The following is a 17,784-nucleotide window of genomic DNA, read 5'->3' on the forward strand; positions in this document are numbered from 1 at the left end:
TCTCATGAGTTGAATTAAACCAAGTTTTCTGACTCAGCTTCCTGCAACAAATCCTTGCTGCTTCTCTCTCATTTTTTTATTATGAACCAATGTGTTTGGCTGCTGCCAGACAAATTCTGCCCCCTGTATTTGCATTCAGTCCCAGAGAAATCCCTCTGTCTTCAGGAACAGTGACAGTCCACCAAATGGCAAAACTGATGCCACACCATGCCGAGGCAGTCTTTCCCTATCTTTCTCCCTCATCTCACAGCTGCCTGTTCCATCTTCCCTTTTTTGCTGTTCAGATAAGCACCAGAGGGAATACAAATAATAGAAAAGCAAATCATAATGCCTTGCTGGGTTAAAGCTCAGGCTCATTCTGAGAGCTGGAACATGGAGCATTAGCCAGGGCAGTGTAGGAGTCTGCCCATGCTTTGTGCTCTGATCAGGCCCCTGGTGCCACAGACTGGCCATGGGATGCACTTCATTCCCCTGGGGAATGGCTTCCCATTTAATCTGTGAGCAGAGGATTGTTTAGTCAATTCTTCTGGTTTACTTAGCGAAATGAAAATATACCCATGGACTTTAACCACAGCTGTGACTGAGCTTTGATTCAAATGCAAGCTTGTCAGAGCACTGCCACCAAATCTGAAGACTGATAACGGTTTCATATCAAATAAATTTTATTACTGCTTTCTTCATCCTACTTTTATCTGATCTTGGAGGTAATTCAAATGAACAAAGATATATGCAATTGCAATTACTACTCCCACTTAGTTACATATGTGGGCAGTCTTATTTCATAATTAGTCTGTTACTTCTGTTTATCATAAAGTTAATATTAAGCTCAAGCAGAACAAGGTGCACTTCTTCCACAACAAAAATCTATGTATGTGGAGTTAGTCAAGAGCAGTTATTTTGGAATTTGCAACAGCTGTTTAGAAAGCTCTCACAGTTTAAAAAAAGACATGCACTTCCCAAAGTATACATTTCATGATTCAGAGTAATATATTTTACCAAGTGCATTTTGGTTTTTTTCAATAGTGATTAAAATAGAGATTTTTTTTTTTTTTTTTTTTTTGTGCAGAGACTGATAAACTGTAAAAGGTTGCAGCACATTGCTCAAGCAGAAAGAAATGTTAAAAATGAAAAAGCTGCTTGAAAGAGATATATTTTTAATACTATCTATTAGCATTGGTTAGAAATGTGCTCGAAGGGTCAGGATAGTGATTATGGGGTTAGATTTAGGGTTGAGAGACTCAAAGAGCCTACAGCTCCAGGAACATTGGGGCTGGAAAAGGCATGGCAAGTGATCCTGGCAGACCCCCAACATTGCTGCACCTACACCCAGCAGCACCACATTAGATCTGATTTTATGGTATGTATTGCCTATTATGAATGTTATTTTATTTTTTTCCTTTGTTACCCCTAAATCCATTTGCAGGTCAGCTTTTCTTTGACAGATCACTGGTGAGTTGCTCACAGCAAACAGGCCAGCTGTGCCCAGCCCATGCCCTGTCTGTCACCTTTATATCCCTGTATTCCTCAGCAAATCTCTTGCCCCCACTTCTTGAGGCTTCTGCTATTGCTCCATGCCTGCATTTCCCTGTACTGCATCATTGTGCTAGTCATACATCTCTTTTTCTACACAGAATAACTGCTTGTTACTTTATTTATATAAAATGATGGTTGTACCACACACAGATAAACAGAAGTAAAATAAATTAGCCATAGACCTGGTTAATTATAGAAACTGCTGTCACAGCTAACCAAGGAAAAGACACAGAAGGATCAAGAGAAATTCAAACAAAGCAAACTTGACAAATCTCAGTCCTGAGGCTTTGCACATCCAGTACAAAGCTTATGGCAAGTTTCTGAGAGTGGCAATACCATATTCCAGGGCTGCATGTTTCAGCCTCAAAGGTCATGAGCAGGTAAGAACAAACTGCACTATCACATAATCCATCATGTTTGGGCATTTTTTTAGAACTGCTTATGTTGGCATTTTTTTTGTCTTTTGGGGTAGAAAAAAGCACGCAAGAATTAGAGTCTCAGTTACTGAACTTTTAACAATAGAAGTTAGCTCAAATATTGAATATTTTTTACAGGTAAAGCTGTATGGCACAGTGAAGGGTAGACAAGGGTAATGACAAGGATAGGCAAGCACTGAAATTGTCTTGTGCTTTCTCAAAAGATAAAAGAAAATCCACAGCCTCCCCAGCCAAATGAAGATCTGACTCTGCTTTGAGATAATCTCCTGATGTCTCTTTCAGTCCATTTGTTCTCTATTGCTAGTTTGTTTTTTTATCTTAAAAAAAATATTCCTAGTGCATTCTCAAAATGGACAGTTTTTCTTATCTCCTTTGTCTTTTTGATGATGTGTGTCTCCATAAATCCTCTAACTCAGTTTGGGTTTTGTAAAGTTTGAAAGTGGCCTTGTTTTTTCCAGTTTGTTGTTTGTTTGGGGTTTTTTTTTAGTTTTATTTTATCATATAATTCTTAATTATATATATGAAGAATTTCTAATTTCACAATCACCTATAAAAATAGTGAACCTTGTGGTGCTTGGACTGCTGTCACTTACTGTGCTTGTATAGGTGACACACAGATTATTTATTTCTCATTCAGAAAAATACCCATTTCTGAATTCTCTAGTTGGTGTTTTTACTGTTATCTTCTTTTCCAGTCACATACAATCTGTTGTGTTCCTGACTTGACATCTCTTTAACAACAAAGGGCACAGCTCTCTAATTCATCACTTCCTCCATAGCTGCAATGCTGAACCATGGTCTGGACAGGACATCTTGATAGCCACAGAAAGGAGATATCAAAACCTATAATAAATCCTTAGTGATTAACTCAAAATAAATTAGAGGTAGCAAAATCTGTGTCTTTTTAATGCAGGATTGCTCCCAATACTGTGATAATGAGTACTTTTGTCAAGGCTTAGCCTAAGGATCTCAAGACTGTGATGCAGGCATAACTCAATCTCCCAGCACCATATCTATTCCTTCCAGTAATTCCATTTTCACAATAGAGCTCTCCTGTTACTTCAGTTTGAATTGTGAAGCTTGGCTGATCTGATATTTTACCAGTCCTACCCTGAGACCCACTGTATGCACAGAGATTTTGCAGTTCATCTTAATTCTGACCAGAGATGGAAAACAAAACCCCAACAACAACAACAACAAAACCCCTCATGATTTCCCTCTTACAACCATGGATGAAGTTTGTGAGGATGGGAAAAAAAAATCACCTGGATACTTAATATTTTATGACAATGGTTTGACTTGGTTCTTGTCCAAAAACAGGTACAAGATCTCAAGTGAGAGGAAATGTGTATCAGAGTGGTGTGTCTCATTCCAGTGCATCCCTAAGGGATGGAGATGCATTGATCAGCAGCAGAACCTGTAAAATGTAAGGAGAAGACTGAGGGATGCCTCTGCTCACTTGAGCCAATGTCTAACGGGACATTGTTAACTCTGTGGGGTTATTGTACAACACCAGCTGGAAGCCAAAAGAGTAATTAATGATCACCCAACGTTTTGTAGTTGTATAATGTAATTTATTGCCCAAAGTAGCTCTTTGGAGTGGGAAATGGTCTTAAGATTCTGTGGATTCATTGACCTTTCTGAGAACCATTTTACAAATAAAAGGGTAATGAAGGGAAGGCTGCTTACAGAGTGAGGTATTATCTACTGCAGCACCAGAAGGGTCACCGCCTGCATGTGCATTCTGCTCTGGAATAAAAGCACACTTTGTGAAGGAATTCGCCTTTGAAGGGCTGTCTGCCTAAGTGCTCTTCTGGAATAGCTCTTGCGGAATAATGCTGTTTTCAAAAGCTATGCCAGCCTCTTCCTCTCTATAGTCAAAGCCTTGGGCTCCCAGGATTGCACTTTTGGTACTTATAGACATTGCCTGATGTTTCGAATGGGGATCCTGCGAGCACTCCTGTGGTGTGCTGACCATGGCACAGGACCATGAGTTTTGTTGCTTGGTTTCCTGACTCGGCTAAGTAATGGCTTGGAAAAGGTGCCCTTAACCTCCCACGGGCAGAGGGTGGGGAAGCTTTCACCATCCCCTTGAAACAGGATTAAATGCTTCTCAATCCCTTCTGCCATTCATTCCAAGCCCACACAAGGGGCACCAGGAACTCCTCCTGCTCGCAGGAATGTGATGTCTCCTTGACATGCAGTCTCGAACCAACTGTGCTACCAGAGGCGAGCTAAAACGAGCGATTGCTTTCCAAATACTGTCTCCAAGAAGACTGCAGATGTCTCGCAGAAGTGTTCATATCCTAAAAAGCACCTTTCCCATCCTTTTAAAATGGCAGATTAAGTCATATGTATGACTCAGCCTCATTTTCTTGTCCTGTGACTCCAGGCAAGTCACTTATCTTCCAGCTCTCTGACAGGTTCTGGCCATCCAATCCAAAAACGCCGTGTGTGCCTTGATGAAGAAGATGCGTGAGTGGCACCCTGGAGAAACAAAAGGCAGAACCGCGTTAAACCGAATGCCTTCCAAACTAACGCTGCTTTAACTAAGGTTGCCTTTTCCAGCTGTAGAGTAAGGGCAATGCGATATTCCCGGGAGACGGCGAATACAGTAGTTGATAAAGCACGGGCGATGGAGTGATTGAAGACGGGGATTGAGGCGCCTTTCGGCCCGGCTGAGGGAAAGCACAGGGCCCGCACCGGGGAGAGCCCACATGGCGCCCCCACGGGCGATGGAGGGATTGAACACAGGGATTGAGGCGCCTTTAATCCCGGGTGAGGGAAATCTCACAAACCCCTCCGCCGGGAGCCCTAATGGCGCCCCCACGGGCGATGGAGTGATTTGAAACGGGAATTGAAGCGCCTTTCAGTCCGGGTGAGGGAAGGCGCAGAGCCCGCTCCGCCGGGAGCTCTCATGGCTCCCCCACGGGCGATGGAGTGATTGTAGATGGGGATTTAGGCGCCTTTCAGCCCGGGTGAGGGAAGCCGCAGAGCCCGCTCCGCCGGGAGCCCTCACGGCTCCCCCACAGCCCCGCCCCGCTCGGCGGGAAAGCGGCGGGGCTTTGCCCTCAGGAGGAGGAAAGGAGGCGGCCGTGGCGAGCTCAGAGCCTTAGCCCCGGGTACTGCACCCACCCTCTCCCCCCGGAGTGCCGGGGCATGAGCTGGGGTTTAATTACTATGCTAATTTTGATGGGGAGTTACGGTGCTCCGCGGGGGAGGGAGGTTCAGCGGTTCCTCGCCCTTTGAGGACAGGAATGTACGTCTCATGAGGAGGCAGCTGGCGAAAACAAGCCGAATAAATCCGTGTGTTGATGACGATTAATGAGTTATTTTCCTCCGGGTTAACAGATGTGAGGCCCCGCCGTGGAGACCCAGGGGGCCGAGCTCTGCTGCCATTTTCTGCCGGCCCAAGGCCAGGTGGAATCGCAGGGAGCGCGTCCTTGTCACACCCGCAGGACAGGACACAGGGATCCAGGTCTTGCTCACCCACCCTTGGGTACTTAAGGTGGCAAAGGTTGTTGGTGGTTTCTCGTGGATTTGCTCAGTTGTCTCAGACTTTCACCCTTTTATCTGCTTCACTGCAGGCAGTGGTGACTGGAATCCTTCAGGTGTGCCAACATACCAGCAGCAGGACTACACTCCACTGAGCAGGAGGATTTTTTTTCATACCTAAAGCTTTTGATAGGGTGAGGTATAAATTCTCCATTTTCCCTTATAGCCTGTAGGAAGGCACAGGTTTGAGTCTGCCTCGTTTTTCTGCTGTGAGATGCCAATTGCCTGAGGATGAGGAGTAGAACAATCCCATAACCTGCAATTACATGCATTTTGTGAGGACATTTTTAATGAAGAAGGAGATTGTAATATAGTTTTAATGCCTCTTGCACTACTTGTTTTTCTTCCTTCAGTATTTGAAGCTAGGGGATTTTTCAAATCTCCCAAAGTATTTTTAATTAATGTTTTGCTGTAATTATGTGAAGGCATAATTTGTCACTCCATAATTGCCAGGGTTCTGAAACAGAAATTAAATATATCATGACACTATCAGAAACAACTGATTTTATAGGAATATTTCCAATAAACACTAACAGAATAAGATAATTTTGAAATTCTGATATTCTGTTCCTTTCTTTCCCAACCTCTATATACACAAGATTCTTGCAAGCAAATTATTATCCATTTAGAAGCTGAAAAAAAGGGTTTTTGCAGATATTTAGCCTAAACTGTCCCAACCTCTGTTAGATATAGCCCATCTTATAGTTTGTGGATTTTGTTAACAAATGAGCAAGTAAATATATACACACATTTTCATGTCGTGGTCTATAAAACTTTTGATGATCCATAGCTAGAATACCAAAGGTAAACTCACAGTTTAAACAGAAGCAGCTTAACCCATTTACAAAACCACAAAGATTATAGAGTAGTTTGGTTATAAGATCATATTTCTAAGGAACTGCTTTGTATTCACTATTCTTGCATTCATAAAATTTAAGGAGGTTACACTTTGCTTATTTAACTGTGCTATCACTAAGTGCCTATTTCAGTTCTAGACCTTGTTTATAAGAAGTCACATAGAGGGCAGTGAAGCTGTGGTGGAGTACAGACATGGCAAGTTAACCATGAAAAAACATGAAATGAGCTCTCTGTATGTGGGTTTGCAAAATAAAAGTTCCAGATTTTTATTACTCTTCTTTTGTTCTCTCCATGCAAGTATATTCCTTACACCCATTACCTGCATGTCTTCAGCTTTTATTGGCCATTTTGAACCTCAGCAAGAACTTCAAAACAAATACAGCTTTAATAATCTGCTCTCAAGATGCTCTACTAAGGAGTTGTAGCCTTCTCAGCACTGTTTTGTGGGTTTTCTGTCACGTGAAGATGGATAGGCTGAGCTGTTCCATTGCCTTTCCATTACCCATTCTGTCTGCAGCTATGCTGACTTTTGTTATAAAAACACAGACTGCCTTTGGCATTCTTATCAGAATAAATTCCACTATTGATAATTCATTTTAAATGTTCCCACCTCCAAAATTCATCTCTGACCCAAGATTCTCGCAAAGAAATGACATCTCTTTTCCTAAAACCTGTGAAGCCCTTTCTAGCCAAACTGGTTCCTCTGAGTGTAAAGCCATAGATTTTCTACTTTTGGCCGGGTAGGTCAGATAATGAAGAGTTGGAAGCAGAATTCAAATTGAAATCCATATGTGATGTCATACTGACATATTTCTGTAGTCCTTGGACTCTTAAAAGTCCTTTTACAGACATTTACTCATTTATTGCCTCCCCATGACTTTGTTTGCATTTCCCACTAGTGATCAATACTTTACTGGGTGCTCTTTCACGATGAAGGCCGTGGAGGATCAAGTAGTTCAAGAAGAACCAGGATACCAGGATGATGAGGTAAATTTGTGATTGATTGAAAACTATGTGCAGCAAATGTTTGAAGGTATTTTGATAGTGTTATGAAACCCATGGAGGAACAGGAGGTCCCCAAAAACCATCAGGGAGTTCAGGGCATTTAAAATTTTGTTCCAGTCTACTACCAAGAAAATCTCATTCCCCTAATCCCTGTACAACCTGCCTCTTGAAGTAATCTTCATTAACCTTTCAAAAGCTATGCACAGTTTCTAACGGGATTATCATTATTTCATCGTATTTTACACTTCCATATTAAAGGCAAGGGGACTCTCAGTTAATTTTCTGCTTCTGAGGAATGATTATCAGCACAAAAAGAGTGAGAAACTATGGCAGAAAAGCTGCAGATTATGATGATAGCACAAGTTTTATTAGCACAGCAGAGGATTAATTGCCTGTGAAGATACACTTTATGGAGAACATGATAGGAAATGTGTTGGCCTCACTACACTACACTTAGTTCACTATGGCTTTATTTATTTCAGTTGTCCAACAAGTTATGTATTATTTATGAAAAATCATTAATGTTTACAAATCTGAAACAGTCAAGCAGTGAGATAGATGTAATAACAAGAAAAAGAAATATCTAATTTTTTTTTCTGCTATTTTGTTTAGGAATCCTTTTTTCAGGATATCGACCTGCTGCAGAAGCATGGAATTGTAAGTATTAGCAATCACACAGAATTGTCCCTCAAAAGCTACTGTAAGGTTGTTTCCAAAATTTTAAGCACATTGATGCAAATAACTGAAGTTCCTCCTTGCAATAAGTTCTAACTCAGTCAGTGGAGACAAATTTTGCCTTTGGTGATAAGACAGATTTTTAGAAAAGCTCATTCACATCAGATTCCTAAATAAAGTGTCAAGATACTCAAAGTATTTAGCACCTAGCACTCTTGAAAAACCAACTGCTTGCTAATTTATTTGAAAACTGTGTGATAGATTATTTCCTGTTCCTGCCAATCTTTGTAATTACTCCTGCATTTTTGGTGCCTGTGAAATTACACTGTGACAATTGTTGCTATACTATTTTCAGCATGTTGGTGCAGGGGGTAGAGTAGGAGTGAGGAAAATATTAGTAGCTAGAGAAATGAGAGGTTAGTTTTCTTCATCAAATGTGAACTCCTGTCATTGTTACCATAATCACATAAACATCACCTATTATTTCAATTACAATTATTATATGTTTATCTGGGAGGCTGGTTCATGGATTGGAATCCTGTTATATTCAGTTATAGAATAAAAAGTTGGGTTTGCCTGAAGTAATGTGAGATTTAGTAGAAGTGACTGAAGACAGATAAAGATGGGGAGGACATGTCACAATGACTCATCATTAGTCAGCACTGTTACTGGGCTGACCCTGTCAGTAGTGCAATTGTTGGCAATTTTTTTTATTGGCAGTTCATTGGCAGTTTTAAAGATAGTTCTGAAGAAGGATCACATGGTTGGGAGTTCAAACTATGGAGCAACATAGGAAAATTAAACAAATTATTGCTTTAAAAATTTAGCAAGTTGATGAAAGAGGGTGACCTGAGCTAGAAGGGAGCTGTACTACCCTGTCAGTATGAAACAAGGCATGGCATTCACAGAATGATACAAATGTGTGAAAGAGTTTGAAAACCAAGAATAATGACTTAGGCTGTTCTTCTGGGGTTGTAAAGGTTTTCTGTTCCTTTCCATTGGTTTTTTTTCTTTCTTCCAAGTGGTTATTCCCACAATTCAGAGGAAGTTTTTGTTCTCAGCTGTGCCAGCTAAGCTTTGTACAAACATATGGTGAGCCATATCTGTTAAATTAATTTACCTGAAGAAATAATTTTTGTGGGGTTAGAATTTTTTTCTGAGGAATAGAGAGAAAAATATTTATTGGATCTGCCAGTGTGCTCAGAAATAGAATCAGATTAGAACAACTGAGGCTGTGGTTTGGTGATCAAAAGTGTTTGGTAGGATTTAAGGTGCTGTTACCCCTCAGCCCCTGCTGAGTGTCACACACATATCACAGGATGAGAAATAAGATTACAAATAAATATGACTAATTTCTCACACAGCCCCCCTCCCTTCTTATGCTCTATGTACCCACACACTCTAGATAAATAGATGATATGTCCAGTTCATATTTTTTGTCAAAGAAAAAACATGGCCAGAAATGGTAAATTGATGTATTATCCCACACCTTTCACGTAGATTGTTTTCTTGTGAGTAATCTGTTCTTGCTTTTACATTTCCAGTCATGTAAGAATCATAAAATGAGGTGAGGAAAGGCAAAATATGTCAGTAGGGTGCTGTCTGACGTTGTGCTGTTCCCAATTTATGAAAAACTAGTAGCTCACTCCAGCCCAAGGTGTCAGTCAGATCTGCAGGATACATGTGTTCTAAACTGGACTTGCAGAAAGAGCACAGCAGTTAGACTCAGCTACCAGTGATCCTTGTGAATGAGATCCCAGCTATCCACCACCAGATTATCTGGGTTACAGATTATCTCTGCTAAGGGACCAAGGACAGACTGAGTGTTATAGGGTCTCCTAGGTCCACACTATCTGAAATAATTCTGTACTGTTTCTTTACTATCAGGTTTGATCTAGAAGAACTGACACTAAAAGGGGGAGAAGTAAATACCCAGTCACCTTTCTCTCAAAACCACCGGGAGCTGCTCTCTGCACCATGATCCCTCACACCAATGTTATTCAAAATTTTGTTTTGTTGGTGTCACAAACTACACAATGAAGAGTTTACTGTAAATCTGTTTCTTTCTTGGTGAAAACATATGTGTATGAATGTAAGCTTAAAATATTTTGCAAAGGTTTACTTCACCTCTTGTTGTTAACTGTCCTGAGTACTCACAGAAGGGAAATTTCTTTGCAGAATGTAGCAGATATAAAAAAGCTGAAGGCAGTTGGGATTTGCACAATCAAAGGAATCCAGATGACCACAAAACGGGCACTGTGCAATGTGAAGGGGCTCTCAGAGGCCAAAGTGGACAAGATTAAAGAAGCTGCGAACAAGCTTGTTGTAAGCCAGTCACTTTCCTGAGAGTTTGAACTTCTTCCTCTCCAAAATGATATGCAACAATTTCTTGTAGCAGATTTCCCACTGCATTATCAAAATAATTGGAAAATTATTCTGCCTGTTACTTTAAGGCATAATACTCTATACTCCACAACAACCAGACGAGTGCTGTGGTGCTTTTTATAGCCAATCCATGGGAATGGTGCTAGGGGGGAAAGAAGATATTTATGTGGGATATTACACTTTTAACTTAGGTTAAAATAAACCTCTCACGTTCTCTTTGTTCTTCCCTAGGAACCAGGCTTCCTCACTGCCTTTGAGTACAGTGAAAAAAGGAAGATGGTATTTCATATTTCCACTGGCAGCCAGGAGTTTGAGTAAGCTTATCTCTTATATCCTTCCTTCATCCAAATGTTCCAAATAATCATCTTTAATCATTGCCTTTAATGAGGCACAGAAATATAAGGGAATAAATACTTAGCTAGGACACATAGATCCCGTTGCATTTGGAGTTAGTGCTGGATTAAAGATGCCTACATCAATAAGCACCAAAACCAACTCCTTTTCTGAGGGGAAACTGGACTTTGGACAGTCACTATAAATAAATAATTGGCAACCAGAAATCTTGAAAGTATAATTTTCGTAACCTATCAAAATCATCTTAAGTTTTCAGATCAAAATTACAAGTCTTCAAGTCCTCTCTTGAGACATTTTTATGGAATGCTATATTGAAATATTATTTTCAATGTTATTTTCTCTCCTTTCCAGTAATAATTTCTATAGATGTTTCCTTTACACACCAAAAGGGAGGTAAAGACAGAGTTAATTTTTTATGAATCAATGATCATTTAGTGCCCTGCACTTAATGCATCAAGTGAGAGGCTTTAGGTCAGAAATTACTTTCCTTAAAGTATTAAAAAAGATTTTTACTTTCCTCTTGTGATTTTTTGGGTTTAACTAGATCATAATCCTCTCCCTGTCTGCAGCAAACTTCTGGGTGGTGGGATTGAAAGCATGGCAATCACTGAGGCCTTTGGAGGTGAGAGAACCACATTAAATGGGTATTACCAAACAAAGAATTGTAACTTGATTGTAACTTGGATTACTTCTATCAAATTTACCACACTGTAGTTACAAGATGAGTATCTGCATTAGTGCAAGAAGAAATAATCCACTTCTCTTAATGTTTTCCCATTTTTCCTCTTCATTTGCTTGTGGACTAAGTTTGAGCTGAATAATTGTTACAGGGCATGCTGATTCAGTACAGCATAGCATTATTAAGACTATTACTGACATGGCAAAATTCTCCCTGATGCAGTGTATTCCTTTCCAATAATAAAATTGCCACAAAAAGTATTTTAGTTATGCATACTTAAGGAACATTACATTTTATGTAAGACTTTGGAATTACAATTAAGCTACTATTGCAGTACACCTTATTAGTTGGTGCTTGACACTTCAGCAATAAGAGTTCATAAAAAACAGTACTCTTCCCTTTAGAAAAGATAAACTGGAGACTAATTTGATGTGGTAGAATGAAATTAATAAACTTGTAAGCTTCTCCTTGATCATTTTACTGGAAATGAAACTAGGTTAATGGACTCAACCATTTCTTCCCCACCCCGCCCCACCATTATCATTTTTCCACAGTTGCCATGTGGTTTTAACTTCTCTATGCAAGAGAATAAATTACTTCAGCACTCAGGCACGATCAAATTAGAGCATTTCAGATTTTTCTTTTCATGTAATGCATTTCTCCTGCACAGAATACAATTCAGAAATTGAGGTTAAATAATTTTAAAAGGTAGAGATTGAGATGAAATTTGTAAGTAAGAGTTTCTAACTGCAGTAATTCCTGAATCTGTCAAACTTGGAAAAAGAAACCCTGACTCTTTTTTTTCCTTTTCTTTATTTAACAGAGTTCCGGACAGGCAAAACCCAGCTATCTCACACTCTTTGTGGTAGGCATAAAACCATAAAAGAGAGTGATGTTTCTTCTCAGTGAATCCACTGTTTACAACTGTATCAGAATTAAACACACATAGACAAGTCAGAATATTTTGTTTCTACAAATACAGTGAAACAGACCTGGTGACTCTTAACTCCATAAACTGTGTTTGAGTAGAGAACTCATAAAAATGGTTACTTTAATATAATGGTACTTTAATACTGCTCACATCCATGAAAGTTTTGCCATAAGGAGAGTGAAGATTATAGGCTGTCTTAGATAAACCAGTGAAACACACCATCTGGAAAAGCAGAGCACAAAAATGGGTCACATGTAGATGGGGCATTGCTCAGAAAAGGGCAGAGGCTTTTTTTTTTTTTCCAGCAGCTCTTTGACTGTCCTGGTTTCAAGAGGTTTTGCTGAATCTGACATTCTGAAAGGGCACTGAAAGGGTACTACTGGCTATCATGACTGGATAAACAGACTTTGGCAGTCACCATATTTGGGCAGTGCCAAAACCAGCAGGATTCTGATTTCCCAGAGATATCTCTCAGTGTGTAAAGAGTAGTAAACAATAACTTCTATAACTAATAATGCTGCTGGAATTACCAGACACTGGGTAGGCAAATTCTCTTAAATGAACCCCCTATATTGTAAAGTGAAATGTGGCATGTTTTGGAAAAATAAGGCCCCTTCTGGTTAGTACAGTGTACTGGTCAGCAGAGTCATACCCTTTTGCATGAATGATTACAACTGGATTGAGTATTTTAGCTTGTTCACTCCAAAGAGACTAAACCCACAATCAGCAACTATTTGCATATCAGGAAAAAATCATATCCAAAGAATTTTGGATCATATGAGTAACAGTTGGAAAGAGTGCCTACTAAGCCAATAGAATTAATTTGGGCAGAGGATTAAGAGGAGGCTTTGTGTGTAAGAACTTACTAATAATATCCCTAAAATATACAGATTTAGGGATGATACTGAATAAAACAAGTTTGACACCATTAATTAAATCTCATCTGATCTGCAAGCAAGAAAAGCAGCTTGAATTTATTCTCAAGATGGCAGTAAGATAAGATACTCCTGATTTTCACAGTGATTAAAGCTGACAGTTCTTTGTGATATGGATAAAGAGTTGCATTTTATTTAAATAATAATAATATAAGAAAATATTTTTGCTGCTTTTTCATTTTAATCTACGGTTCTCTGTAGTGACAGCTCAGCTCCCAGGACCAAATGGCTACACAGGTGGAAAGATTATCTTCATTGATACTGAAAACACTTTGTATCTTTTTGACTGCTAAAAGCTGTGATGAACTGGAAAGTTAGTTTATTTTGTTGTAAGGAAGTAGAAGTCTCCTGATAGCTTCACACATGTAAAACATGACTGGCACAGAAATCCTGGAGAGCACAGTGTGTAGTGGTCCACAAGGAAGTGAGTTTGTCTTCTGTCATTTGATATAATCCTGGGAAAATTATTTAGGAATTGGATTTTATTGTAACTGTTTTGGTTTTGTTTGTTTGTTTGTTTGTTTATTTGTTGGTTTGTTTTGGGGAGTTTTGGAGTTTTTTTTTATTTAGTAGGCCTCCTACAGGTTATAGCAGCTTTTCTATTCAAGATAAATTTATCTAAGTACTAAACACTATTTTTAACACTTCACATTTGCAGTAGACTGTGTATAAACAGGTTTTGCTCACAGCTGAATTCCTAAAGCACAGATATCCATATGTCAACCCCCCCGCCTCAAACCCTAAACACAAAACAATTATCATCGTGAGCCCTAAACTATCTTTAGGGTACGTGGGACAGCCTGAAGACAAAAAGTCAGTCTGCTCTAAGACTAAAATAAATATTCTCCTTTCCCCCCCACCTTCCCAATCCTATTTTGGAATGGAGTTTTATTATTTTCAGAGCGTGGTTTGCACAAGGAGAAATCCTTAACTCTGACTAATGGCAGCCGACCAGACCGCCTGCGTGACATTGCTGATCGCTTCAACGTTGACCACGAGGCAGTACTTGACAATGTGCTGTATGCACGTGCATATACCAGTAAGACCATTATTCCAACTGGCATGATATCTAGGCTTTTTTCCTCTCATACCCATTTTAATAGTTCTCAGTTTATTAACACTTTAGCACTTCTCGGTTTATTAACAGCTCAACACACTCTGTGACACAAGACACTGCTTTAAAACTTCAAGACATTTTGAAATAGGACTTCTTTTTTAGAGTGCTATATAAACATAAATAATATGATTAAAATATTTTCCGTGTGTCATTTAATTCAACATGAAATTAAAATGTATTTAGTTCTTAACACAACAAAAAGTTCTCTTCATGCAGAGTGAAGATTTTCACAAAGAAGTGTTGTGAGATGGGTGAGAGGAAACTGGAACCTGCCAAATAGATTGTTACTGAGCACAGGATTTAAAACTGCTGGCAATGAAAATATAACCTGTGCAGACATTTAAAGTGGAATTTTAAAGTTCAGGCTTGGTTCCTTTTTCTTCTTTCTGGTCCTAATTTCTCTTGGCAACTCTGTTTCCCACTAGGTGAACATCAGATGGAATTGCTTGACTATGTAGCAGCCAAGTTCCATGAGGAAGCTGGTATCTTCAAGTTATTGGTACAAGACCTTTTTTTCCCATATGCTTACTTTTTTAAAATTAAGTGTTCCTGTTTTCCTGTATTATATTTACTCATCTAATGTGATTACAATGCAGATCATTGACTCCATAATGGCACTTTTCCGTGTGGATTTTAGTGGTCGTGGAGAGTTGGCTGAACGACAACAGAAACTAGCTCAGATGTTGTCAAGGCTCCAAAAAATTTCAGAAGGTACAGGAAACATTGCAGGATTTGGGAAACATGGGCTGGATTCACTACCAGTAGCTGTTGGTAGCACAGCCACCTAGTAATCCAAGTGTATTATCAATCAGGCACTGGCCCAGGGATCTTTCCTCACTTTACACCACTTGTCAGTTACCAAAAAGATGGAACTGATAATGTATAATTTCAAGATGACAGATTGAGAAAACTTCTGGCCTTTCCAACGTTTAGAGTTTTTCTAGAAATACTGTCAAGCCCCAAAATGAGATAATAGGTTGTAGAACTGGACAAATATTCAGTAAGAGTAATTGTCTTCCCCAAATTTCAACAGTCTAAATCCAAAAGAAAGACAGAGAAAAGAGGATGAAGGCATAGAGAAAAAAAGAAGCCATGCCTCTTGCCACTTTCTCAGTACTTTGCAATGCTTTGAGGGAGGATGACAGGATGAATAGAGTTCCTTCTCTTTGGAATGTCTCAGAAATGTTGATGAGGAATGAACAAATGCTTTTTTTGTGAGGTAAAAAAAAAAAAGGCAGTGAAAGGGAAGTCGAGGGAGCTAAGGGCAGGGAGCCAACAGAGAATAGATGGGGACTGAGAAAGACTTGTTCACTGGAATTCTGAAAAGTGCTCATTTTTGGCATATTACAGATGAAGCCACACAGGAGCAAATCTAGGCTGTGTCCTGATTAACTGCAGCCATCAGTCATAAAGTATATTTTCTTCTCATTCATTTGAAAGTTGAAGTGCTTCAGCAAAAACCTTGCTTTTACTATGGATGAGAGAATATTTTGGAATTCTATTTGGATTGGAAACAAACATTGTTTGCAATGTTTTCTCTTGCAGAATATAATGTGGCTGTGTTTGTGACCAACCAGATGACTGCTGACCCAGGAGCAACTATGACGTAAGATACTTTTTATCTCTCTTTTAAAAAAAAAATCCTGTGTTTTGTATTACATATTTAACAGAAATGAGAACTGAAGCAGTGAAATGAAAGATCAGATTGGTCATTTTCCCCTGTGTATTAGGAATCATAAGTAAATGACACCTGGAAGTTTCTCTCAGTTTTTGGAATGAGCTTTTTTACATTTAACTGCTGCCTGGTATGGTGGTGTGATTTCACTGTGATAAACAAAGGAAATGAACTATAAAAAGTATTGAAAAAGCACCACATTTTCCTTTGGAGAAGCTTATATGTGATATTTAAGGTGTGTATTTCTTGATCCTCTTGAATTTAATGAAATGAAAATGATGCCAGCATTGAACACTTGAACATATTATCCTGAGACAAGTGTGGTAAAGTCAGGTTTCCAATGCTTTTCCCTACTGATTATTCATTACTGAGTTGAATAGGGCTCAGTCTGACAGATAATCACAGCATTAACCTCTGGAATTTGCACAGTGACTCACCACAATTTTCTTGCTAATTCAGCTTTCAAGCAGACCCAAAAAAGCCCATTGGGGGCCACATCCTTGCTCATGCTTCAACTACCAGGATCAGTTTGAGGAAAGGGAGAGGGGAGCTGCGTATTGCAAAGATCTACGACAGGTAAACCACCTTTCCCTCACAGGAGGGAAGGTCACAAAGTTCAAGGTGTTGAAACTTGGGAGAAAATCTGGAAGGACAAACTAATTAACAGATTAACCAACAACTAAAGTTGTTTTGCACATTGCATACATTAAATAACATAATCTTTCATCATAAATTCTACTAGATGCTCAGCTCTTAATGAAGACCATCAAATACTTGGGTAGTCCCATGGTGGTGGTCCCTTGGCAGGAAAATTGTGGACATGTTAAATTCCTAGGTTTTCCTGACACAATAATTTCACATTTGTGATCCTGATGATATTGATCCCGTTCTACAGTTTGCATGTAGGTATAAGGGCACTGATGTATTCCAGGTTGCTCACACTCACAACATTTTAGAGACAAATGGAAAAAACCACAGGTTTCTTGTTTCTTTTTCTCCCAGCCCTGAGATGCCTGAAAATGAAGCCACATTTGCAATAACTGCTGGAGGAATTGGGGATGCCAAAGAATAGGTAAAAAAATTATGCAAATGTGCAGCTAAAAAAATGCTGGGTAGTTAGGATGAAGATTTCTGAAAGGCCAACAACTACCTGGCTGCATTTGTAGCTTTTGGGAACTATTTAAGATATTTAAGATATTAAGATATTTAAGATATTGGGAGAGCACTGGGATGAACTTTGTACAGTTCAGTTTTACTGAACTAGAATTTGGTTTATTTAGAATTTTTGTTTTTCAATTGAACTTCTAGCACACAGAGATTTAAGCAATTAGAATGTGAATTGTTCTTAGAATCCTTTTCCTATGTTTTGAAAATCAAACCTTTCTTCTCACATGGGAGTGAATATATTCTTTCTTAATTTATTTCAAAGTGAGTGTCAAAGTGGTAATTTAACAGTGTGAAATGCAACAGAACTGGAATAAACTTGGTTATAAAATTGACATATATAGATGGAAAAGGCAGTGGGAGGAACAACAGCTGAAGAACTTGACAGATTTTCATGTACTGTAGAGGAGGAAGTAGTTTTAAGAAAACCTTTTTAAACATTTTTATCTTGACTAGATAATGTTTATGTTTTTATTTAGCA

At 39.1% G+C, this 17,784-nt stretch overlaps 1 protein-coding gene across 6 annotated transcripts; it reads left to right on the forward strand.

Moving 5' to 3' along the window:
• The first annotated feature begins 4,801 nt into the window (after positions 1-4,801).
• On the forward strand, positions 4,802-17,324 carry DMC1 (DNA meiotic recombinase 1). Of its 6 annotated transcripts, none has more exons than XM_079305195.1 (15): positions 4,802-5,092; positions 5,558-5,659; positions 7,283-7,370; positions 8,001-8,045; positions 10,242-10,388; positions 10,680-10,762; positions 11,372-11,424; positions 12,305-12,346; positions 13,549-13,621; positions 14,295-14,386; positions 14,890-14,963; positions 15,061-15,175; positions 16,010-16,070; positions 16,599-16,715; positions 17,142-17,324. In XM_079305195.1, exons 3-15 carry the CDS (start codon positions 7,314-7,316, stop codon positions 17,209-17,211), a joined length of 1,029 nt encoding a protein of 342 aa, XP_079161321.1. In that variant the 5' UTR covers positions 4,802-5,092; positions 5,558-5,659; positions 7,283-7,313; the 3' UTR covers positions 17,212-17,324. The 6 variants fall into 6 exon arrangements, with proteins under 6 accessions (XP_079161321.1, XP_079161319.1, XP_079161320.1 ...); XM_079305194.1 differs by lacking the exon at positions 4,802-5,092 and adding an exon at positions 5,144-5,469; XM_079305193.1 differs by having other exon boundaries at positions 5,558-7,370.
• Positions 17,325-17,784: the final 460 nt, after the last annotated feature.

This window comes from Erithacus rubecula, assembly GCF_903797595.1.
Source record: "Erithacus rubecula genome assembly, chromosome: 4".
Classification (NCBI taxonomy): domain Eukaryota; kingdom Metazoa; phylum Chordata; class Aves; order Passeriformes; family Muscicapidae; genus Erithacus; species Erithacus rubecula.

What these genes read in the sequence shown, in the direction of transcription:
- DMC1 (XM_079305193.1), top strand. Translation starts at nt 7,257, where the DNA reads ATGACTTTGTTTGCATTTCCCACTAGTGATCAATACTTTACTGGGTGC. An exon ending in ACTGGCAGCCAGGAGTTTGA is followed by an intron (nt 10,763 to 11,371) that starts GTAAGCTTATCT and finishes CCCTGTCTGCAG; the next exon opens with CAAACTTCTGGGTGGTGGGA. An exon ending in GACCCAGGAGCAACTATGAC is followed by an intron (nt 16,071 to 16,598) that starts GTAAGATACTTT and finishes TTGCTAATTCAG; the next exon opens with CTTTCAAGCAGACCCAAAAA.